Source organism: Jaculus jaculus, chromosome 1, assembly GCF_020740685.1.
Source record: "Jaculus jaculus isolate mJacJac1 chromosome 1, mJacJac1.mat.Y.cur, whole genome shotgun sequence".
Classification (NCBI taxonomy): domain Eukaryota; kingdom Metazoa; phylum Chordata; class Mammalia; order Rodentia; family Dipodidae; genus Jaculus; species Jaculus jaculus.
In genome coordinates this window covers 12,193,298-12,218,490 of record NC_059102.1, presented here as the reverse complement: position 1 = coordinate 12,218,490, position 25,193 = coordinate 12,193,298, and the positions used below count along the sequence as shown (strand labels likewise).

At 46.7% G+C, this 25,193-nt stretch overlaps 1 protein-coding gene across 11 annotated transcripts in view; it reads right to left on the bottom strand.

The window, feature by feature from the left end:
* Positions 1-25,193, bottom strand: part of Fgfr2 (fibroblast growth factor receptor 2) — a 125,091-nt gene that overhangs the window by 50,141 nt on the left and 49,757 nt on the right. For all 11 annotated transcript variants that reach the window (XM_045145108.1, XM_045145066.1, XM_004659282.2 and 8 more), the window contains one exon: positions 13,133-13,256. In XM_045145108.1, the coding sequence (XP_045001043.1) occupies positions 13,133-13,256 (124 nt within the window). The remainder of the gene's footprint in view (positions 1-13,132; positions 13,257-25,193) is intronic.

Genomic DNA, 25,193 nt, shown 5'->3' with positions numbered 1-25,193 from the left:
ACTGCAGCCTACAAACCGCTAAGATGCTGATGTGTAGGGCGCCTACCGACAGCCATTTGGACCCCAGACAGAAGGGGAGCCTTTCAAAGCAATCTGAAGGCTCGGTGTGAATTCCAAATTAAGACACAATGGAAAGCTATCCAAAGGGTGCGGCCCTTGCCAATGGGACAGTTGGCTGCACTGGTGGAATGAAGTCCTACCAAATAAATGTGTAGTAAACACAGACTGGAGTGCTTTAAAAAACTACACTCCCTCCCTGCTCACTCACACTCGCTCTCTCCTCTCTCTCTCTCTCTCTCTCTCTCTCTCTCTCTCTCTCTCTCTCTCTCTCTCTCTCTCTCCCCTGTGCTTCAAGTATCCACTTCATTCTAGCAGAAAGCGCAGCTGCTGAGAATCTAAATACTCACAGTGGCTCTCTTAAGCCCTGCTCCTGTATATGGGAGCCAGAACCCAGCCTAGGAGGGCAGAGCGACAACAGCCTGCTTCATTCCAAGAGGTAATTACGAAGCAAGGGGGGGAAAAATCTGAGTGACAAAGAATAAATCTTTGTTAATTGACCATTGAAACTTTATAACATGCCAGTCCTCCTCTGGACATAATGATATGTTTGCTTATAAGAGATCTACAGCTTTTGCTGTGACATAGCAAAGGCCATAAAAAACGTCCATGGAGCAGAGAGGCCTCGTGTCTACGGAACTCGGTAAACAGGCATCTCAGGGATCAGAGGAGGACCAGACTCTTAAATTACACCTATAAATTAATCAAGGCCAGAGCCTCTGGTTTTCTAGCATACCCCCATCTCTTGAGTTTTCCTTCTCAAAAGTTTGCTTGCCACAAAGAACCAGTTGAAAGTTACTTTCTGTGGAAGCAAATGACTCAAATCACACTGAGTCCCCAGGATAGTTCTGGAAGCTGAAGGTACCCTGCTCTCTGACACCCATGCACTGAAGAGGCATGGATAACCTTGCCTGTTCTGTCTTTAAATTGAAACCAAAGTGTAATTGCCCTTTAGCCAAAATGGCAGTTTCTTAGCAACTGCAAGGGGCTGAATAGAGAGAACATTCTGCCATTTGGAAGACAGGTGAGAAATGAGAGAGAAGTCTTTTTTCTACAGCCAACCTGGCTTTCTTCTAAAGAATAGGCGGTGGTTGCTTTTGCTCCATGAGAACGCACTAAACCAGTTAGTGTGAGCCACGGTTATTAGGAGGCGGCCTTCAAAGCCTGCTGCAGTTTGAGGTGCTCAGTCACCTGCTAGAAGCCTCAAGCTCATTACAATTAGCAGAATGAGTTCATTGCCTGGTCAAGACTCTGCCCAATGCGCTCACAGCAGACAGGCTCAATCCAGTGAGGTCCTGAGTTCTGTTTTGTTTTTGCTCAGCTTTCTCCAGTCTCTGGAGATCTACACCAACGATGGTCAGAACTAAAATTCCTCAGCAGAAGAAAAGGTAGGGCAGGGATGGGCGAGGGTGGCCCACATTCAGAAAGAATCTTTGATATGGGGGGGAGGGCAAGACATTAGCTTGTCATCTTCCGAAACAGTTGAGAAAATGAAGGGACTGGGACAATGGTACTCTGCACAACTTTTTATTTCTCTGTTTTATTTTGAAGATAGGGTCTTACCATGTAGCCCAGCCTAGTCTTGCATTCATGATCATCTAGCCTTGACCTTCTAAGTACTGGAATTATAGGCATGTTCCACCAAGTCTGGCTACCCCATATTACTTTTAAAAAAGAACTTGCACTTTGGAGAAGGTGCATGGCTTGCTGCCTTTTCCCTCCCCCCGCGCCCCCCCCCCCCCCCGCCCAAGGTAGAGTCCCACTCCAGCCCAGGTTGACCTGGAAGTCTCAGGGTGGCCTCAAACTCACAGAGATCCTCCTACCTCTGCCTCCTGAGTGCTGGGATTAAAGGTGTATGCCACCACATCCAGATTGTTTTTCCCCTTCTAATCTTGTTCTCCTCCCTGCTGTTGGTTCTACAGGTGTGTATCCATACCTTCTGCCCAAACATCTGCCAGTGCAAAGTCCTACAGAACCAGACTGGGGATTCAGCAGACAGATAGACTCTCTTCTCTCTCTCTCTCTTCTGCAGAGACAGCAGAGTCTGGGGAACAAGCCTGTTTTGGGAAGGATGAAGTGTCTTCCGTCTGGCACTGAAGTCACAAAGTGACTTATGGCAGCCACACCATGTGAAACGCTAGAAGCAAAACACCACTAATTCCTTTGTGCTTGCTCGGTGGCCTATCCAGGCTGGGAACAGCACACAGCTTTGCCGGCCTGGGGCTGAGTGAGGCCTGGGAAGTCCCAAGCAGGCGGAAGCAGAGCACCTTTTCTAATGACTGTCACAGAGTGATTTCACTTGAAGCCGAGTGGTTTCTACCAGCTGGGTATCAATTTGAATTCCTTGGGCAAATGACAGAAGCTAGGTAGGCTGTGTGTTATTTATACCCCAAATGTTTCAGATGCCCTGAACTCTATGCCTTCAGGAAGGTCAGCCAGAGCTGACAACTCTTTGGTGACCACAAAGTCACACCAAGTTTGGGTTCAAAATGCATAGTCTTTTGTTAAAAAAGGAGTCATGGCACTGGGATGATGAAAATGTTCTGTAGCTGAATGGTGAATGTACAACTCAAAAATGGCTAAAGTGGTCAATTTTAGAAAGCATATATTTATTTCCTTATTTACAAGCAGAGAAAGGAGGTAGATAGAGAGAATGGGTGTGCCGGGGCTCCAGCCGCTGCAAACAAACTCCAGATGCATGTGCCACTGTGCATCTGGCTTTATGTGGATATTGGGGAAATTGAACTCAAGTCATTAGGCTTTGCAGGCAAATGCCTTAGCCACTGAGCCATCTCTTCAGCCCCTTAAAATGGTCAACTCTATGTTATGGATCTATAAGGACAATTTTTTTTTTGAGAAAGTGTTTCATGTAGCCCAGGATACCTAACTATGTAACCGAGGGTGACCCTGAACTTCTGATTCTCCTACCTGTGCCTCCTAAATCCTGGGATTACAAGCGTACAACATCCCACCTAGCAAATGTGGTGCTGGGGTGGAACCCAGGGCTTCATACATGCCAGGGAAACACTGGAACAACCACATTTTTCTCTTTAAAGGAGGCAAAGCAAAGGTGACAGTATTATGGAATCAATAAGGTTCATTTCTAGGGTCGCAGAAACCTTCATTCTCAGTGAGCAAAGTCTATTTATCTTGCCCAGTTTACTAAATGAGAGCTTTTCTCTCTCTCAACACAAGTCTGCATGAGGTCCCTCCTTACGCTGGGCTTAGGCATGGGTGCTGAGGTAAGCTCAGACGTCACATGCCCTGCAGGCTCCCTCCTGAGGAGCTGAGGTAAACACAGCTGACAGCAATCCTGCGGGGCGCCTAGGAAGCCTGCCTGTTTGATTCAGGAATGTGGGCTCCTCAGCTGGAGTCTCCAGCACTGGGTGGGTTTCATGGGAAGGGCATACTGGAAAAGGCCTTTTTTTTTTTTTTTAAGTAAATTGTGCAGACATTAAATATACCCTCTTGTAAGAATGGCTAAAGTCTAAATTGGTGCATCTTTCAACTCAAACAATTTGCAAAGAAGTAAACAACCAAATCTCTGGAAAACCTTCAAAGCCACAGTGTGATTCAAGTGTTACCCAAGTATCCATCCAAAAGGACCGAGTGAGCCCACCTTCAGAAATCTTTCCTAGAAAACAATATTCATAGAAGTGCCCAATAAATGGTTGCACACAAGGCTGGACACCATGGTCCTGCTGGGAATGGGAAGGAAAGAAAAGGCACTCACATACACCTAGGGTGGGGCACAGTGGTGGGGGGACTGAATCGATCAGCAAGTACAGACCTGGAGGATACGCAAGGTACAACTCAATTTTCATCATCGACTTTCACCCTCTGAAGAGCCTCCTGAAGGAAGTCGGAAGATCTGTGCTAATCTCCCAGATGCCTCGCTTTGTTCCCGCGGTGGATCAGACAGAAGGAAAAGCTTTCAGCACATCTGAGCAAACAAGAAATGCCTCCCTTCGAGACTCAGAACGATAAACCTCATTTGTTTCCTCGGAGCCAAGTATGGCTCTGGATGGGCTACAGTAGCTAAGAGACTTCAAAATCATCGCCCAGATCCCAAAGCACAGCGCTGACAGGCAAGAGACACAGATGGCCCCAGACATGGCAAATTCGATTCTCTCCCTCTCCAAACCAGGCCACGGACACTCTTGCGCTTGCCTCTCTCTTCCCCAGTGAAATTGAACAACGCCCCACAGCCATCCCCCCATCCCCACTCCAGCGCCTGACCAGCTAAGGTAAAAACTACAATCGGAACTCCCCCAGCCTCCCTTCCGGATGAACTCTGCTCTCCGGGTCGGAAGGACATCTTGGACACGTCCCCTCTTCTCTTTCTCCGTGAACATAAGCCAAATGGGAAGATGGTGAATATGACAGCAAGGTGTCACTCAAAGGAGGAAGACCATGATGGCATGGACATACTCAATCTGAAGGCGACTCAGCATAAAACTTGCCAACAGAGATTTGTCACTAAAAGCAGCTGTTGATGAAACTAGAAATAAGAGTGTCGAGAGAAAAATTCCGCCATTTTCTGTTTCAGAACTTGAAATACACCAAGAGCCACCCTCCCTCCACAAAAAAAAAAAAAAAAATGCAAATAGAAACAATTCCTCCATTATGGGTTTTACGTGTGCCTTATCGGAAATGCCTGGAACCAGAAATGTTTCGGATCTCGAGATCTATTTGTATCAAGTTCCCTGGCTGTGCCTCCCTAACTCCTACCAAGCTAAAATCCTCAATTCTCTAAGATCTGAAACTTTTATGGAGTGTCAGCCTGACAGTCTTTGGCCATGTAATCAGCGAGACACTTTTAAAAAGATGTGGATTTTGCAGATTTGCAGATTAGGGACGTTCAACCTGTATTTCAACTTGGCACACAGAACCCTCGTTGAGCTCCCCTGCGTGAGTGCCACAGAGAAGCATACATCTTCGTGCCAGACCCCCTCCCGAGCTCTCACGGCTTAGCTTTCTCTCCTCACTCACCACTGCCACCTGCACTTCCACTGTCTGGCCCAGGTGAGAGACCTGTTTCACACATCAAACTGTAAGATATTAACCTAGCCTTAACACTTTGACATCCTCTTCACCCATGCCAAAGATCAAAAAGCCAACCAAATATGAGCCAGTGACCTCAGCCAGGCCTCCTGCCAGCACCGAAAGCAATCAATACCTTCCTTCCTCACCGACAGGCCAAAGGATGTTGAAGGGCTGCAGACGGTATAGCAGAAACAGACATGAGCACAAGTGTTAACATGAGCCACCCACAGACCACTGCCTGCTCTCGAAGCCTGCCAAGAGAGAGACCTTGTAGGGCAAGTGTTCATTGCAAGTCAGTGCAAATGTGCTGCCCACTGAGCAGCCTTGGTCCCCCCAGAAGCCCTACTGTGAGGCAGAAAGGTGGAGCCACTCTGAAGCAATGGAAGCTCTCGTTCAACAGTATTGACCGCAGGGAGTTGTGAAATCTGAGTGTGTGACTCAGCCCGGAGAAAGGAGCGGAGCTATAGCTGTCCAGCAAGAGTGACGAGTGGTCACCTAGTGCTGATCGATAGCAATCCCTTCCCAGTGCCTCTTTCTGCCATGGGTGCCCAAGTACAGCTGGTGACCACCCACCACTCTTTGAATGTGGACTGTCCCCCACAGGCTCACGTTTTGAGTGCTTGGTCCTCAGCCTGTAGAGCTAGTTTAAAGGTGGTGGGGCCTTTGGGAGGTAAGGCCTGGTTGGCAACAGTAAGTCCCCAGTAAGTAAAGCTATTTCAGACCATTTTCTCTCTGCTCCCTGGTGCACTGTGACACTGTGACCAGTCACTCCTCCTCACCCTCCCAGCAACACAGAACGAGCCACACTCTGCCCTTCCTCTGTGGTGATGGACTGAAATCCTTCTGAATCCACGGGGCAATTGAGACCTTCCCCCCTAAAGTGGCTTCCGTCAGGTCACAGCCCCACGCAAAGAAGCAAAAACACCCACGCTGCACAACTGAAGAGCCATGGTTTAAAGTGCTCTGACCTCCCAAAGCTACACAGCTAGCGAGGGCAGAAATGGGGGTTGAATTCTCCCCTCCTCCACAATCCCCACTTGAACTCCCACAGGCTCTCACCGCCTGCCCCGCAGACTCTCGGCGGCTAACCGTGGTAGGAAGGAAGGCAAAGATGGCTGGAGAGCCACACAAACAATAGGAACGTGCTTTCTATTCAGTCACCACTCTGGTGTCGTGATACCATGTTCTCTCACAAAGGCTCTCGCTGTGACCTAAGACCTGGCACCCTGTTTTCGGCAGGGGGCTTGCTTTCTCCACTCCCCCCCACCCAGCTAAGTTTGGCAACCCCAAAGCTGGCACACAGAGCCAGCACCAGCACAAAACACCAGCTATTCACCTAGCGCGAGAAATGGAAAAGGATTAGTTGGCAGGAAGATTATGGATGCAGAAGATCCAGTGGAGTGTGGTCAGGTGGGCAGCCAGTCATGTTGAAGCCCCTCAGGGCTCCAGTGCTGAGGCCTGGATAGTGTCGGAGGTGCACAAGCCTTATAGCTGAGAATGGGGTGGGGGGGGGGCAGAATTCAGTGCTTAAAACGTCCAGAACTTGGCTCAGCGTTGTTTTAATGCTCTAGCCAATATCCTTCCTTGTCACATGAAGGAGAAACAGCTCTGTCTAGAAGCCACAGTTAGATGCAAGCCAGTAATCAGGTGACAATGAGGTCTTCCTGAACAGAAAGCAAGCAAGAGCCACCCTGAAGAGGACAGTTTCTATAATGAACTAATTGGTTCAGGAAATTTACTACCAAACTTACTATTGCCATTCCTCCGATGGCATGACCCCATGACAGACCCACAGGCGCGTCTCAAATTCACTCCCCAGATGTGGACTGAAGAACGGACTTATAGATGTCTCCATTTCTGCCCTGGGATCACCCTGGGAGCTCTGTCTTCCCCAGCAGAGGCCGCCGCAGCGGCAAACCCTCTGTGCAACGTCTCCTCCCTTCTCCTGCTGGGGACATTGCCAAAGGCTCAGGGACAGGGGTCAGCGGCTCCACAAGAGGGCTTGACAGTCGATGCCTAGAGAAAGCAACTCCTCGTTCTCTTAGCACATACCTGAGGGGGGTTAGCACACGCTACTAGGCTGTCCCCCATCATGATGGTATCCCATCATGTAGAGCCAAGCCACAGAGGACTGATGTCAAGTGTTAGCAGACAGAGGACTGATGTCAAGTGTTAGCAGACAACGACATCCCAGCCTGCCTCTGTCATCTCAGGGCTGGAGGTAAAGCTTTTACCATCTCCACCTGGCCAGAAGCGAGGACAGCGCCGGAGAGCCCCAACCATCCACAGAGACAGACAGCACTGCTTACAGCTTCCGCTGCAAGAGGGAAGCGAGTTTCTCCAGAGATAAACTGATGAGATAAGACATAGCTACCTCAGCAGACCCAGAGGCCCCATTCCTGCCTCTACTGCACTCGGCGACCCCCCCCTCCACCCACCGCCCTCACTGCTAAATGCCAGGTCACCAACTAGCCACCTATTGTCACTGGGAATGGAGAATTAAGAGCACCCAACTGAAAGACAGACTCATAATTTGAAACCAAAGAGTTGACATGAGTGAGGAAGGACAGTCAGGGATTGGAGTTGGGGCTCAAGTTGAGGTGGAATGAGACCCCCACTCTGGTGCCCTCCCCTGCACAAATTACAGTCACAACCCACAACATACCCAGACTTCCCCAGCTGTACAATGTGGTGAGGGCGGGTGAACTTACGAACTACAAGCACTTAACTCTGAAATCTTCTTCTACAAGCCCAAGAAGCAAACCAGTCTAGCATGACCATGGTAACATCATGAGTCCACGGTGGGAACCTGAGCAGGAAACAGGGCACCAGTCATTGGTCCCAAAATGGAGCTCTGCTGGTATAGTGAGATTTCTGACTGAGACCAGCAAAAGCCATTTAAGAATAATCCTCGGGGCTGGAGAGATGGCTTAGTGGTTAAGCGCTTACCTGTGAAGCCTAAGGACCCTGGTTCGAGGCTCGATTCCCCAGGACCCACATTAGTCAGATGCACAAGGGGGCGCATGCATCTGGAATTCGTCTGCAGTAGCTGGAAGCCCTGGTGCGCCCATTCTCTCTCTCTCTATCTCTCTGACTCTTTCTCTGTCTGTCGCTCTCAAATAAATAAATAAAAATAAACCCAAAAAAAATTTTTTTTAAAATTTTTTTAAAAAGAATAATCCTCGGCGGGGTGGGGGGACCTTTTGGGGTTATTTGTTATAGCAGCTGTAGGACACTAATACAACCTTCCTAGAAAATGAAGGAATCTCCTCGTTCCAAGTTTTATTGAGGATATAACAGGCTTAGAAGAGTTTAGTCGCCTTTCACAATCCATTTGGTGCCCAGGTATGGTCAGACTCGCTGCTCTCATCACAACAGCCAGCGGCGTTTGTTTCCACACACACACACACACACACACACACACACACACACACACACACGGACATGGACAGATCCAAGAGAGGTGAGAAGAGTTGACGGCAGGCTGGGTAGAGGATCCAGTGCCTATGGTGCGTGGCACGCAGCATGAGGACTAGAGTGTGGATGCCCAGCACCCACGTGAATCCCGGATAGGAGCAGCAGTGCACACCAAACTGTATACTTGGGAGCCACAGACAGGGTCCCCATGGCAAGCCGGCGAGCTAGAGCTCAACCGGCTGAATCAGCGAGCTGAGCTCTAGGTTCAAAATGAGAGACACTCTCAAAAAAATACGGTCGGGCTAGAGAGACCACTTAGTGGTTAAGGCAGTTGCCTGTGAAGCCTAAGAACTCATGTTCAAATCTCCGGGTCCCACGTAAGTCAGCACAGTGACAAAGCACATGGTACACCTGTCTGGAGTGCGCAGCGGCTGAAGGCTCTGGACACCCATTCTCTCTCTCTCTCCCTCAAAATAAATTTAAAAAAATCAAAAACTGGGCTGGAGAGATGGCTTAGCGGTTAAGCGCTTGCCTGTGAAGCCTAAGGACCCTGGTTCGAGGCTCGGTTCCCCAGGTCCCACGTTAGCCAGATGCACAAGGGGGTGCATGCGACTGGAGTTTGTTTGCAGAGGCTGGAAGCCCTGGCGCGCCCATTCTCTCTCTCTCCCTCTATCTGTCTTTCTCTCTGTGTCTGTAGCTCTCAAATAAATAAATAAATAAATAATTTAAAAATATAACTAAGGTTGATAGCAATCAAGGAAGACATCTGTCAACCTCTAACCTCCACATACATGCATATACATGTGAACGCACAGACATACATGAATACACACCACAAGCACATACATATAAAAAGAAAAAAAACAGTTAATGGCTCCTCCCGAATGTCACTTGGTGGCAGGGCCTCGGTCAGCTCCATGGCTGTGACGGCGCTGCCCGCTCAGGAGCCGGGGCGAAGGCTGCCTGGCGGTCAGTTACCTAGCCGCCTGCTGCACTCTTGTGGCAATTGCTGCGTCATGGAACCTCACGCTAATGCTCCCTTGCAGCAAATGGATGAAAAGTAATGGTGTCAATTTTAATGAGGATCAAGCAAGGCTCCCACAGACACGAAAGCAACTCCTTCACACACGACAATGGCTTGCTGCTTAATTCCAGAACACAAGACTGTCGCCTAAATTACGCGGCTTTTACATGAAAGTGCGCGTGGGTGTGTCCTCCCAAGGAAAACTTTCAGTAGAAAGATCGCCTAATCTATGCTTTCTAACATCCAAGCCACAAATCCAGGTGTCACGGCAACAAAAACAAAACCTTGAAGAATGCGCACAAGTGTAAAGCTCCATCTTCAACGGGAAAGATTTTCGGGTTTTTTGAGGTGGCTGAGACCCCATCTGCACGCAACAGTGGCTTGAAGTCAGGCTGATAGGCCACCAGGAATATGTTGCTTCAGCCTGAATCCTTTGTTTCCCCGCACTGGGATGTTCACAGTGACGGCCAACGCTGTCAGGCTACAGGACTCCAGCTGACTCTGCCCTTACTTTTCCAGTGCCTCTCCAAGCAATTACTGGGGTTTTGAGCAAAGAGGAGAGTATTTCACACCTCCATCTTTTACTGCATGTCTTAGGCTCCGCTGACTTTTGGCTTCCATTTAGAAAGAAGGTTCATGGCTAAGAAAATCACTGGAGTTGTGCTTTAGTGGACATTCCCAGCCAGCATTGTGTCATTATTGGCCTGCATTGAGCTGGGCAAGCTCCCAAACCTGTGACATAACCAGGCCTCTCTCTGCATTACTCCATACGCTCCTCACTCCCTCCGCGTAGCACCTCTGAATCATATGCTCTTTTCAGCAAGACCGATTGCCAGGGGATTAACATTAGACAGCACAATTCCATCATTCAGCAGCCCAATTCAAATCCCAACCCTAAACTCTAAGAGAGATTTCAGAGCTTCACAGGGATGAGCTGCCAGAAAACTCAAAGGGGAGGTGGGGCGAGGGGCTCTGAATGCCTTACACAACATCTCAACCAAAACTCTGCCACAAGCAAAAGCTGGGATGGCCCTGACGTGACTCCGCTATTTCTGGAATGGCCCCAACCAATGGTTATGAATAATTAGTATGCCTAAACAAGGTCACTATCCCAGGGGACTTCTATAGCACAGTGATTTTTTTTCCCCCCACAGTAAGTCACATAGTTTCAAATTTTAGGTATTCAGAATGCTTAGCCTCTTAACTTGGTTTTCTTAATGGGAAACACTTCATGTCAGATCAGGTCCACACAGCCCAAAGTAAGTACTCTTTGATGAATGGACTTATAGCACATCTATGACAGAAGACATGCTCCCATGAGTGACACTTCTCTGTGTGTGTTCTGTAAAATATCTGAACACAGCAAATCACATGAAAAAGCATCCTGCAAATACTGCCATGAGAAAAGAGGGTCTCTCGCTGGGCCTGGTGACACAGGTCTGTCACCCCAGCTACTTGGGAGGTTGAGGCAGGAGGACTGACAGTTCAAGGGCAGTCTAGGCTGCAGAGAGTTCACGGACCACTTGGGGAACTTACATTCTGACTCAATATAAAAAGTTAAAAACAAGCGGGCACTCGGGAGGCAGAGGTAGGAGGGTCACCATGAGTTGGAGGCCACCCTGAGACTACAGAGTGAATTCCAGGTCAGCCTTGGCTAGAGTGAGACCCTATCTTAAAAAACAAAAAAAAGGGGGGAGGGGCTGGGGATAGGGCTATAGTTCAGTGACAGAGCACTTGCCTAGCATATGGGAGGAGCTGGGTTCGATTCCTAGTAGCAGAGGGAAAAGAAAGACAAGAGAGAAGGAGAAAGAGCAGAAGAAAGAAACCAAGCCAGCCATGACGGCAGGAGGATCAGGAGTGTGCGGATCTTCAACCACATAGCAAGTTTAGGACTAGCCTGGGCTACATGAGACCTTGCCTCAAAATAACTAACTGAAAGAGGGACTCTGACATTTCTTTTATGAACAGCCATGGGACAGACCTTACACAAAGGCCTAGCAAGGCTTCTGAGTAGCTCAGCTGTTCCATCTCACCACTGACCGCCTATACCCAAGCAGAAGTAAAAACGGCCTCGGGCCTTTAGCCTCATTCATCTAGACAGAACACTCAAATGGCTTTCTGCTTAATTTTCAGTTAACCAAAATCTTTAATTAACCAAATCTATGTAATTTAGTTAATCCTGCTTTGGGAAAAGGTTTTTTTGGTTTTTCGAGGTAGGGTCTCACTCTGCTCCAGGCTGACCTGGAATTAACTCTGTCATCTCAGGGTCTCAGGGTGACCTTGAACTCATGGCAATCCTCCTACCTCTGCCTCCCAAGTGCTGGGATTAAAGGCGTGTGCCACCACGCCCAGCTCGAGGGAAAAGGTTATTTAAGGGCTCTTTGGGCAATTCAAATATCAGTGGAAAGAAACACCACGAATGAGATAATCCCAGAGGACCGTGTACGGGAAATCAAGCAGGGGAGACTGTCTACGGAGCGCCATGGGTGGGCATGTGTGCCCACGAAGCTACCAACGCCCACGTAAAACTGCACACAGAAATGTGTGCATCAACTAGGTAACCCAAAGGAAGTGTCCAAGGACAGGGGACATGTTGACAGTCATGATGACAAGAGAGAGAAGAGACAACTCCCACAGCAAAGAGATCTCAGGTGTATCCACGTCAGCGATCACGCAGAACACAGAGCCCCCTCCCCTCATCAGTTACCCACAAAAAAACATCATCACCAGGCAAACTTGGGAAGAAATTTGAGCTTCCAAGACTACACACTCAATAATTCTTAGCTGTATCATAAAAATGGCCTATTTGTGAGCTGTGATAAAAAGGTATTTATAAACTCATCAACATAGGCGGTTCCCAGCTGGGCATGGTGGCACGTGGCACACACCTTTAATCCCAGCACTGAGGAGGCAGACTAGGCACACTAGGAGGATCGCTGTGAGTTCAAGGCCATCCTGAGACCACATAGTGAATTCCAGGTCAGCCTGGACTAGAGCAAAACCCTACCTCAAAAAAAAAAAAGAAAAGAAAAAAGAAAAAGAAAAAGAAAAAGAAAGAAATACATAGGCAGTTGCAAGGACTGTCTTCTAGAGCGGGCACTGAACTGCCCGTAGCCAGTGACTGTCCCTCACACTGACCTTCTGCTCACCAAGCCAGCTATAGTCTCAATCATCATAATTCAGCTCCTTTTTACTTTTCAGCCCATGAGATAAGTTGTCCTGCTTTAGATAGGTTGCCTCTCTTTTAAAAACAAAATTCCACGGCAGCATATGTGACTCCTTGTCCCTGCACTCACTAACACTGTTCAAAGTAATAACAGCTTTCAGCACATCAGAAGTTTTAAACCAAGGCCACCTTAAAAAGGAAAAAAACTAGGCTAACTAGTAAACTGTCAGAATTCGGTCACTGACAGAAGTTTCCTTCTTGAATGACAGCTAATGTCAAGATCTCCCCCTCCCCCCAAAAATGAAGACAAGCTAATACTCCTTAAATTTGAGGAGAAACCACACTCATTTTCAGGGTTTCAAACGAGTCAAATGAGACCAGGCTGGTGACCCAGTGCTGCCAGTGAGCAAAAGCAAACTCACCAACGACGTCAAGGTGGTAGGTGTGATTGATGGACCCGTATTCGTTCTCCACCACGCAGGTATAATTTCCTTTATCAGATGGGACCACACTTTCCATAATAAGGCTCCAGTGCTGGTTTCGTACCTGAAAGATCAAAGCAAGTGGCAGGGAGGTTGTTATTCAACAATCCTAGCAGAGAATGCTGGGCACTATGCTTTCTTAAAGCGAAGTTGTTTGGGATTAGGGGATATGGCATATGTAAGGCCTTAGGTTCAATCCAGCAACAACAAGAAACAAGGAAACAAGAAAGGTAGATAAATACAAATTGCCCTCTTAGATCTCAAAATGACAATACAAACTGGGTCCTCCTAAGACAGCCAATCATGCAGGTACTAACACACTTAGATACACAGGAATATTGAAGCTATGAAAAAAAGGTCTGTCTGCTTCTATCTTAGATTTGAGGGCTCCCTAAGGAGAACCCATCTGGCCAGGAAGCCTGAATGCTACTCAACGCAGTGTCCAAGTTCACGGGCAGGTGAGCTCATAGGTTTCTACCTACTGGGGAACCACAGTCCCCAGGGCACAAAAGAACCATCTAAAACTGACACTAGTGGTCACTGACTATATGCTAGGCACTTCCCTGAAGCCCCCTCCCCCTTTGCCTTAGCTAGTTTAATTTCCCAAGGAGCCCTCGAGATGGAGGTTGTTTCCGTTCCTGGGGCTTTCTTCCTCAAAAGTTCCTCATTTCTTTCTGAGACACCAGATGTCTAGAAGTCTCAAAAAGTTTCAACTAGGACCACAGATCTACCCTGCCCCTCACTGTGGTGGCTGAAAAGATGGTCTTCGCTCTTGATAGACCCAGAATCCCAAACATGACAGTAGTGAGTACTTAGGAAACCAAAGTGAAAAGTGCACTTGTTTGCAACTCCTTGAGACTCTGCAAAGGTGAGCAACAACTTAAAACTAAGGCACCATGAGCCCGGCCATCTCTCTGTCCACATGCAAACACACTACATTCTAATGTTCTCACCTTGCTTTTACAACACTTCCCACAGGCTCCTATTTTATTTTTTTAATGTATTTTTAGTTATTTACAAATGAAAAACAGAGAGAGAGAAAAAAATGGGTGTGTCAGGACCTGTCAATGCTGCAAACAAACTCCAGACACATGTGCCACTTTGTGCATCTGGCTATATGCGGGTACTGGGGAAATCAAGCCCCAGTCATTAGGCTTTACCGGTAAGTCCCTTAACCACTGAGCAATCTCTCTAACCCATGGACTCCTATTTTTAAATGAGAATGAATTCCCTTACCAGGACAAAATGCAAATTTCACTATCTCTAAGGTTCAAGGCCTTCACATGTCTATCCAAACCAAGTCATTCTTAGGTCTTTTGGACGAGATACTCCATACAAATAGAACAAAAGAAAAATCCAGGCTCTGCTCATCTCAACCATCACATCAAGAATCAACTGACTTTCTGAGTGACACCTTCACCATTCCAACTGTTCACACAGGCAGAGCCTTGAGGACCATCGGTGATTCAAGGAACTAAACCAGACAGTTAAGAAAACCATCTCATAACCACTGCCTTATACGAACAGCGGACATGGACTGGGGAGATGGTTCACTGGGTAAAGTGCTTACCTTGCAAGCTTGAGGACCTGAGTTCACTGCCTAGTCCCCACATAAAAACGCCAGGGATGGTGGCACTCACATGCAATCCTAGTGCTGGGGAGGCAGAGACAAGGGGATCTCTGGGGATCACTGGTCAGCCAGTCTAGCCTAATTGGTGAACTCCAGGACAATAAGAGACCCTATCTCAAAACAAAACAAAAGGACAGTCTTCCTGATGTCCAAGGCTGTCCTCTGCCCTCCACACACATTATGTCCCAAGATGCATCTGCCAACAGAGGAACACCTGGCAGCGCTGGAGAATGGGTGGGTGGTGGCCACTGCCTTCTGTACAAGCCATGGTAACAAAGCAGAGCGGAGTCCAAAGCCAAGACCGCTGCTCCCAGCCCCTGGGCTCACGCAGATCTGCTGCTGGGTTGAGGGCCAGACTCCTCACAACACAAACAGAAGATCAGCAGGGAGTCTCATCTATCACCTTGCTCCCGGATCACCCCAACTCTTGCGCAATCGTGGAGTCCTCTCAGAGTCCAGCACATAGAGCTGGTGACCGGACTCTGTTACAAGATAGACACTCAGGGACTGAGGGCATCGGAAGCAACAACAGGAGGCTTGTCCTCTGCTCAGAAGAGTCGCTCCTGGCACAGCAGTCACCTGCGAGAGAGATGCTCCAGAGACCAGGCCTCCCCTTATCAGGGAGACGTACCTGTAACGAGGTGCTAAGGGTCCAGGAAAGTCTGTGCACTCCAAACCCTAGGCTCATTTCTAATTTTAGTCAAGGAATTGAATAAAAAAGACAACTGAGAATGATATTATTAAATGATTATATTTACTGAGAGAAGCAGAGCCAAGGAAAGGCATCCATGTGGCTAGAGATCCCACATGGGGGGGTCTGGGGGAAAAAGCGTGGAAAGAAAAGAGAAAAGAAAGTTCAAGGAGCTCCTGCCATGTGGGGAGCTGGAGGGGACAATGAACCCATGTGGAGAGTAAGGGCTCGGGGCTCTCCTGGTTGGGCCTGGTGGAGCCAGCCCAGCCAAGGGAAAAACTCCCCCACAGCTGGAAGTTCCCAGTGATCAGAGAGCCTGCCCTCCCCCTGCAAAGCGTTTATAACCTTAGGGTGGTGGGCTGTCTTCTGACCCAAGTGAACCAGTGTGGCTAGCTGGTTGGTTAGGGCTGTCTCAAAAAGAGGTTAGCTCTGGCACCAAGTGCTGAGGTAGCTGAACTTGACCAGCCACAATGTTTAAATCCTGCAAAAGACCTCCCTCCCAGGAGGGGTCCTGATTGTGGGGGAGGAGGGAACAGGTCCCTAGGGAACTGGGCAAAAGCTAAGAAGTCAGCCTGCACTTTTTACCTTCAGGGGTCCAGCCACCCTAACTCTTCCCCTCTCATACCGATGCTACGTGGAATGGATTGGCTGAAGAAGAAAATGCCAAATTTCCCAGAAGGCTTAGCTGGACCCCAGTCTCAGGATGCTACATGATGTAACTCTGGGGGAGGCAAGAGTCTTACTCCTTCACTGACCCCCGAGGCAGAGGTAGCCGAGGGAGACCCTCCACACCCAGGTTCTCGAGAAAAATCAAAAATGGTTCTCTCCTTGTCTGAGGAACCAGCCACATGGAAAGTAACTTAGAGATATAGCCACAGACCTCAGTGTCACCAAGCCCCATAATCCAATATTGAGCCTTGCTATAAAAGATTCAGTCCTTTGAGCCCCCGCTCAAATGCCATCCCTCTAAGCCCTTAATCACAGCAGTACCTGCCTCTGGGCCCCATCCAAACTGTCGATGTCTTTCTTGTGCCTGGATCCACATTTTGGCACGTGGCGTATTCCAAAGGATACCGACTCTGAACGCTGCAGAGGAGATCACAATTTCCTAGGCCCTATATATTAAATATTGGTGCAAGGCAGCCCTGCCTGGTAGCTGCCATTTTGTAACCTCCAGGGCTCATGGTCATCTTGGGCTCTGGTTGGACCTATGGCATCCCAGGCAAGAGCCCTTCCAAGGGCCTGTGTGTCCTTTACTTCCCGGAGGCACACTACCAATATCAATAAGTGAACACTGATAAAATGCTTTCACACTGAGAATCCTATCGACCAAACAGGGCATTTCTGCCCTTCTAGAACCTTGGTACTGGATCAATACCACCCCATACAGGGCTGTAAATATTTACTTTCTTACACCACTATGCCCCTGCTGGATTTCTTGACATACTACTAATCCCAAACTGGACAAACAATCATACAAATGAACGTCCTGAAAAGCTGCCAATGGTGGGACTTGTGACCCGTCAGTAGGGATGCCTACCACCGGAGTGACAGCTGCTGCTGAACCACGACAGTGAGAACCCTATCAGGATGGAAAGCGATGTCATCTGGGGGTTCATGAGTCACTGTGTTCACAAAAGCTGACCGGAAGCAGCTTATGGCAAGACAAGGGTTCAGTTCAGGTTATAGCTCTAAAAGGTGGAGCCCGTCAAGACAGGGAAGACACAGCAGAAGCAAGAAGCTGGAGTCGCATGGTCACATCACCAGGGAGGAAGGGAAGCGAACAATGCCAGCTCTCTCTTTCTGAGATGAGATTGGGAATATTCAGGGTGGTATGGCCATAGACTATCTCTTTGTTATACAGTCCAGGATGAGGGCCATGAAATGGTGCCACCAACAGCTAAGATGGCTTTCCCCACCCCAATTAATACAATCAAGACAATCCCTCACAGGCCTGGAGAGAGATGGCTTAGCAGTTCAGGCAATTGCCTGCAAAGCCTAAGGACCCAGGTCCAATTCCCCAGAACCCACACAAGCCAGATGCACATGGTGGCACATGTGTCTGGAGTTGGTTTGCAGTGGTTACAGGCCCTGGCATGCCCATTCTCTATTTCTCTTTCTCTCTCTCTTTCCCTCTCTCCCTCTCTCTGTCTCAGATAAACAAACAACAAATAATTTTTTTTTTAAAAAAAAGAAGAAAATCAAAATAAATAAAATAATCTCTTATAGACATGCCCAGAGGCCAACCTAATCTAGATGGTTCCTCACAGGTGATTCTAGGTCCTGCCAGCTTCACAATCAATGTCAACCAGCACAGTTTCAAACCAAGCTTCAATGAGTGCAAACATGCCGAGCTGCTCCCCGAAACACGCGGGGACGCCTGCCCCTCTCCATCCCGCAGATCGGCAGTGCTGCGGTCATTTCAAGTATCTGTACTCTCTTTCTTTGCTTTCACAGAGCAGGGAATGTAAATACTCTATAAACATCTGAAAAGGTGCTTAGCCTCATTAACAATCAGGGAAATGCAAATTAAAACAATAATGAGACCCTTCGTCACCAGCTGATTAACAAAAATTGAGATCACTGTCACTTCAGAACCTGGAGAGTGGAGGGGGTTGGAGCACAGACTCACGGAGAACAGGCACCTGGACAGAAAAAGCTTTTCATGAAGTAACTTGGTGACACCTAAGGGAATTATCAACACCTATTTTTTTTTTCCAACCTAGTTAATGACACTCCTAGAAATCTCATCCACAAAAAATAGCAGGATTCCTTCAAGGTACAGGAACAAATGTGTTATACCCAGTCATCTTTCCAGTAAAATATGAGAACCCATCAAGAAGGGAGTCATTGATAATATACAGTTCATGCTGGGCATGGTGGTTTGGGAGGCTGAGGTAGGAGGAGTCCACTGAGTTCAAGGCCAAGCAGGACTAGAGTGAGACCACAACCTTAATAAAATAAAATAGGGCTGGGGAGATGGTTGAGTAGATTAAAAGCACTTGCTGGCAAAGTCTGCCATCCTGGGTTTGATTCCCCAGTACCCACATGAAGCCAGGTGCACAAAGTGGTTCATGCGTCTGGAATTCATCTGCAGCAACAAAAAGCCCTGGTGTGGTATCTCTGTCTTTCTTCCTCTCTGATTCTAAAAATGATTAAAATATAGTTCATCCTATATGAAGCAAGCTATAGTCCCTTCCAACAGAATAGCGTGCTGTCACTAAAAGTAGAGTATTTTAGCACCACAGAGATGGTTCAGTCAGTAAAGTGCTTGCTACACAGCGCCAGAACCTGTTTGGACCCTCAGCACCCACAGGAAATGCCAGGCACAGCAATAGGCCTGTAATTCCAGCTCTGAGGAGGCAAAGACAGAGGACCCCCAGGGCCCACTGGTTAGCTTGGCTAACCTAACTGGGGTGCTCTGGGCTCAAAGACCCCATATGCAAAATAAAGTGAGAGTGACTGAGGAATATATGTGATATCGATCTTTGGCTTTCACGTGCATACGCATGCACTCCCACACATATAAACCTGATAAAAATCATGGGATAGTAACTGATCAATGAAATCAAGAGCTTAAAATAGAAGTATATATGTGAGCCACTTTATGAAAAACACAAACACATGTGGTATAGCCTTGCAGGTGCACACAGGCGTCACACTGCAAGTATGACTGTGGGAAGAAGGCTACAATCATTGTTAGCAATGCTCTTTTGGTTTTGTTTTGTTTTGTTTTGTTTTCTTGAGGTACGGTCTCACTCTAGCCTAGGCTGACCTAGAATTCACTATGTAGTCTTGGGGTGGCCTCTAAATAACAGTGATCTTCCTACCTCTACCTCCCACGTGCTGGGAGTCAAGACATATGCCACCATTCCCGGCTGTCTTTTTTACTTATTTATTTATTTTTAAAATTTTATTTGCGCCGGGCGTGGTGGCACACGCCTTTAATCCCAGCACTCGGGAGGCAGAGGTAGGAGGATTGCCATGAGTTCAAGGCCACCCTGAGATGACAGAGTTAATTCCAGGCCAGCCTGGACCAGTGAGACTCTACCTTGAAAAACCAAAAAAAAAAAAAAAATTATTTGCAAGAATATATATAGAGAGAATGGGCACGTCAGGGTCTCTTGTCACTGCAAATGAACTCTAGATGCATGTGCTACTTTGTGCATCTGGTTTCACGTGGGGACTGGGGAAATGAACCCAGGCCATCAGGCTTTGGAAGAAACTTAACCACTAAGCCACCTCCCTAGCCCCAGCAATGTTCTCTCTATTCTTAATTCAGTGGTGAGATTATGAATGTTGCTTATTTTTCTCACTTTCATTTTTCAGACTTAACAGACATCTCTCGCATACAACAGAAACTGAAACAGAACAGCTCACTCTTGGGCCACTCATTTGGACCCAAATCCTGTGCTTGGAGAAATGTCCTCAGTTGGAATGCTCTAGACAACCAAACCCCAAAAGACAAATCAGGCCACACTCCAAAGCTACGGGTGAGCGAGATCCTACACCAGGAAACCAACTCGTGCAGAACTTTCCCTCCATTCTTGCCCAGGGCCAACTTTCTGTAGAATCCTTTGTTATTTTCTATCTTCCAGGTAACAGAATTTGAGAGCACAGAACCCCAAAACTATGCTCGTTAAATTCTTACTGAAGTAACAGTTCAATACTTGAAACAAAGCACATTGACAACTCAGGGGCTTGCTGGGAGCACAGAAAGCAGGATTCTACAAACATTCCATGCCCTGTCGATGCCAAGACAAAAGGTGGCCCAGACAGGATTTTTCAAAATTCTTCTCCTCCCCAGATCTCCCAGGGTGCCTGTCAGATTTCCAGCTGCCTTCAGGTGACAACGGGGAGTGCAGACTTAGCACGTGACTGCACCAAAATGCAAGGCCGAAAAGTCACAGGTCAACAATCCAGGCCGTCACCCACATATTTAGTTTCAACATTGTAAAATGTGTACTTGTACGTAGGCATTTCCCAATACTCAAGTGTTGCCTATAAACAGAAGCTGTGCTCAGTGCCGGGTCACACACGGTGTCCATGTGGTAAATGCTCCTAGGACCTTCTTCTACCTGTGTGAATCAGGGTCCGGTTCACCCAGGAGAACAACAGCCGTGGCCTTCAGGAAGTTGCCTGATGAAGTCCAGTTGGACAAAGACCAGCTACACCCCGTTCCCAGGAAACTCTTGGGGGTCCTTCACCCCTTCTGATATATACACACTGGGCTCACAGGTGCCAAGGACCCTGGCACCTGCAGCGGCTTATCAGCACAAGATGTGAAGGCAAACACTTGTTAATGCTTAAGCCCAACATGGGAGGAGATAACGGTGTGTTTTGCCAGGGGTGTCCAGGAACCAGGGCTGGGCCCTCCGGTCCTCTGCCAACGCTGCGGGGAAACCTTTCCCACTGGTCAGTAAACAACTTCTGCAGGAGGTGGGAAGAGAACTGCAAAATGCAGTGATGTTCTCCTGGCTTCCTGTTGCCTGAAGGAGCTCACAAGGGGAGAGGACAACAAGACATCAGCACCTTTTGCACTTAGCTCTTTAACAACATAGGTGTCCTTCAAACAACCTAAACAGGGAAAAAGAGGAACCCTTCTACACTGCTGGTGAGAATGCAATCTGGTCCAGCCATTGTGGAAATCAGTGTGGAGGTTCCTAAAACAGCTAGAGATTGATCTGCCATATGACCCAGTATAGCACTCCTAGGCATATATCCTAAGGACTCGTCTCATTTCCTTAGAAGTACGTGCTCAACCATGTTTATTGCTGCTCAATTTATAATATCTGGGAAATGGAACCAGCCTAGATGTCCCTCAACTGATAAGTGGATAATGAAGATGTGGCACATTTATACAATGGAGTTCTACTCAGCGGTAAAGAACAATGAAGTCATGAAATTTACAGAAAAATGGATGGACCTGGAAAGGATCATACTAAGTGAGGTAACCCAGGCCCAGAAAGCCAAGCACCACATGTTCTCCCTCATATGTGGATCCTAGCTACAGATGATTGGGCTTCTACATAGAAGGAAAATACTTAGTAGCAGAGGCCAGTAAGTTAAAAAGGAGATATAAAGGGAACAGAAAGGAAGGGAGGAGGGTACTTAATAGGTTGGTATTGTATATATGTAAGTACAATGATTGAGATGGGGAGGTAATATGATGGAGAATGGAATTTCAAAGGGGAAAGTGCGGGGGGCGAGGGTATTACCATGGGATATTTTTTATAATCATGGAAAATGTTAATAAAACTTGTGGAAAAAAAAAAACATGGGAAGGGAAAGGAGCCCTCAAAAAAAAAAAAAAAAACCTAAACAGAATTGTCATATGATCCAAAGCAATATATATTGTATAAATATATATTTATTCTTTAAATTATATACACGTGTGTATGTATGTATATATATTTATGTGTGTGTATGTATATATATATATACACACACACATCTCAAAGCAATTGAAACCAAGAGCCCAGATACTTGTATACCAATTATCACACTATCCACAATAGCCAAGAAGCAGAAATAACAAGGGTCTATCTGCAGAAGAATGCGTCAATAAAATGTGATCTACCCAGTCAATGGAATATTATTCAGTCCTAAAAGTGAATTAAGGTTTTCAAAAATATTTTATTTTTATTTATTTATGAAAGAGAGAGAGAAGAGGCACACCAGGGCCTCCAGCCACTGCAAATAAACTCCAGACACATGTGCCACCATGTGCATCTGGCTTATGTGGGTACTGGGGAAATCAAACCTGGGGTCCTTAGGCTTCTCAGGCAAGCACCTTAACTGCTAAGCCATCTCTTCAGCACTGAATTAAGTTTTGATCCATGCTACAACATAGATGAGTCTTTAAAACATCAAGTAATTCACACATGAAATGATAGATATCCTATGATTCCATTTCTTTGAAGTAACTACAATAGAAAAATTCATAGACAAAAAAATAGGCTTGGGCGAGGTGTGGTGGTGTGTGCCTTTAATCCCAGCATTGGTGAGGTGGGAGGACATGGTGAGTTCAAGGCCACCCCGAGGATACATAGCAAATTCCAGGTCAACCTGGGCTACCTTGAAAAACAAACAAAAAATAGACTTAAAGATTACAAGGGCTAGGGAGAGAAATGGGGAATTGTTACTGAATGGCTACAGTATTTCTATTGGGGCTGAAGAAAAAGTTTAGGAAATAGTAGAAATGGTTAAACAACAATGTCAATAATTAAAGTGTCTAGGGAACTTAAAAATGATTAAATCATAAGTTCTCTGTTACAGTTATTTTAGTACAATCTCTCTTTTTTAAGTATTTTATATTAATTTATTGACAGAGAGAGTGGGGAGAGAGAATGGGCATGTCAGGGGCTCCAAGCACTGCAAACAAACTCCAAGTGTGTGTGCCCCTTGTGCATCTGGCTAATGTGGGTCCTGGGGAATCGAACCTGGGTCCTTTGGCTTTGTAGGCAAATGCCTTAACCACAAAACCTCATTGGAAGGAGACAGTTTGGCCAAAGTATGGACGAGAGTAAATGGACTCGGGTCAAGCAGCTGCTCTATCACCCATGGGGCACATGATGGGCCTTGATTGAGACACAGCCAGAGAACGTCATACCTCAGAGGAGCTAAGCTCCATCGTGCCCGGGAGGCACTCGGCGAGGTCAGGACACAGCAGACAGCCCTTCAATACTGGCTGCTACTAACATGCCTGTGTCCCTGTCATAGACGGCCGCATCCAGGCTTCGAGCTGAAGTGTGTCAGCTGGGGGAACACCCGATGTACTACAAATACAGGCAGAGTAGCTCTTTGAATGCTCAGGACTGTATGTGTTTTGGGTTTGGGTTTTTTGTTAGTGAATGTGTTTAATTTCAGATTTATATATGTATATATTATATATATAATTATATACGTGTATGTGTGTGTGCACATATATGTGTGTGTGTGTGTATATATATATGTATGTGTGTATATATATATATATATATATATAATTTTTTAAACTTTCAAACAGAAAAAGGAAGAGAGAGTCAGAGAAAAGAGCATACCAGGTCCTCTAGTCACTGTAAATGAACTCCAGATGCATGTGCCACTTTGGGCATCTAGGGTCATTAGGCTTTGCAGGCAAGTGCCTTAATCTCTGAATTATCTCCCCAGCCCTGTTTCAGATTTCTTAATAGTTGATACACATGGCAAGGTATTTTATAGATGAGAGCTGCATCCAAACATAAAATTCACTTGTTTTATATATGCCATACATATATAAATAAGTTTAAGCACTTAAAAAAAAAAGAGTATTTGTTGTGCTCTTACATTGGGAGGAGTGTGTTGTTTTTGAGAAAGGATCTTGCTAAATAGCTCAAGCTAGACTGGAACTTCCAATCCTCTTGCCTTAGCCTCCCAAAAGCTGGGGTTATAGCCATGAACCCCAATGCCAGGGAAGTCCTGTGTTTGCATTTGGATTAAATACATTTTGTGAAGTACGGTGTAGAATTTCCCATGTATTGTGTCATTTTGGCACTCAAGAGTTTCAAAGTTTAGGGGGCTGGAGACATGGCTTAGCAGTTAAGGCCAATGCCTGCAAAGCCAAAGGATCCCAGTTCGACTCTCCAAGACCCATGTAAGCCAGATGCACAAGGGGGCTCCATGTGTATGGAGTTCATTTGCAGTGGCTGGAGGCCCTGGCATGCCCATTCATATTGTCTCTCTCTCTCTCTCTCTCTCTCTCTCTCTCCCTCTCTCTCTCTTTCTCTCAAATACATAAATAAATATATATTTTTTTAAAAAAAGAGTTTCAAAGTTTAAGGCATTGTGGATTGTGGATTCTTGGATTAGGGATGCTAGACTTGTAAGTACATTCACCTTAAATTTCCTCTGTAAGTACACTTGCCATGCAGGGACACAGCAAAGCTCTTCATTGCCAAACTTGTTTGAAGCCCTGGGTTCAATCCCCAGCACTGCAGACATACACACGTTATGTATAAAATAACGTTTAAGTGAATCCTGACATCTCCATTGAAAAAGTCTTTCCAAAAAAGAAAGAAAGAAAAAGTATTTCAAATGGTATCTGACCTAGAAAATATGAATCTAATTAACTTACGTATCAAAGCATTTAGTTTAGTAGTTGTCATAATGAATCCTGTTTTTGCAGGGTGGGGGGAGATGTCTCTTCCTATGAAATACAATTGGAACAAAGAGTCTATACTAGTTTGTGCTTTGTTCTCTGCTGAGGGTCTGTCTGGAAATTTCAGCCCTAGGATTTCTGGGCCCACACCATGGCCACGTAGAGGGAGCCTTTATCCTGGGATCTCTGGATCTGTTTCTGTCCACTGAGAAGGGGCAGGCATCCCCTATGCCTGAGTCAGTAAGAAAGAATGAACTGAGAAGTGAGCTCTGCTAATTAGCTCAGCCCTCTCCTTGCTTCTCTGCATTACATAGCAAGAGCTGCTCTGAGCTCTTTGAGATATCAAGATATGAAGATAACCTCTTCATTAAGGAACAAAAACACTGTGCCATATAGTCTAATGACAAATAGCTGATGCCACATGATGGTTCAGTAATGAGATCACGGCTCTTAACGCTTGGAGGAAGCAGGCATCCAAGGGGACGTGTCCCTCACTCTGTCTCCTAATGTACAGGGTCCGAGGTACGGGTCATGAATGACACAAAAGTCAAGAAGTCCACAG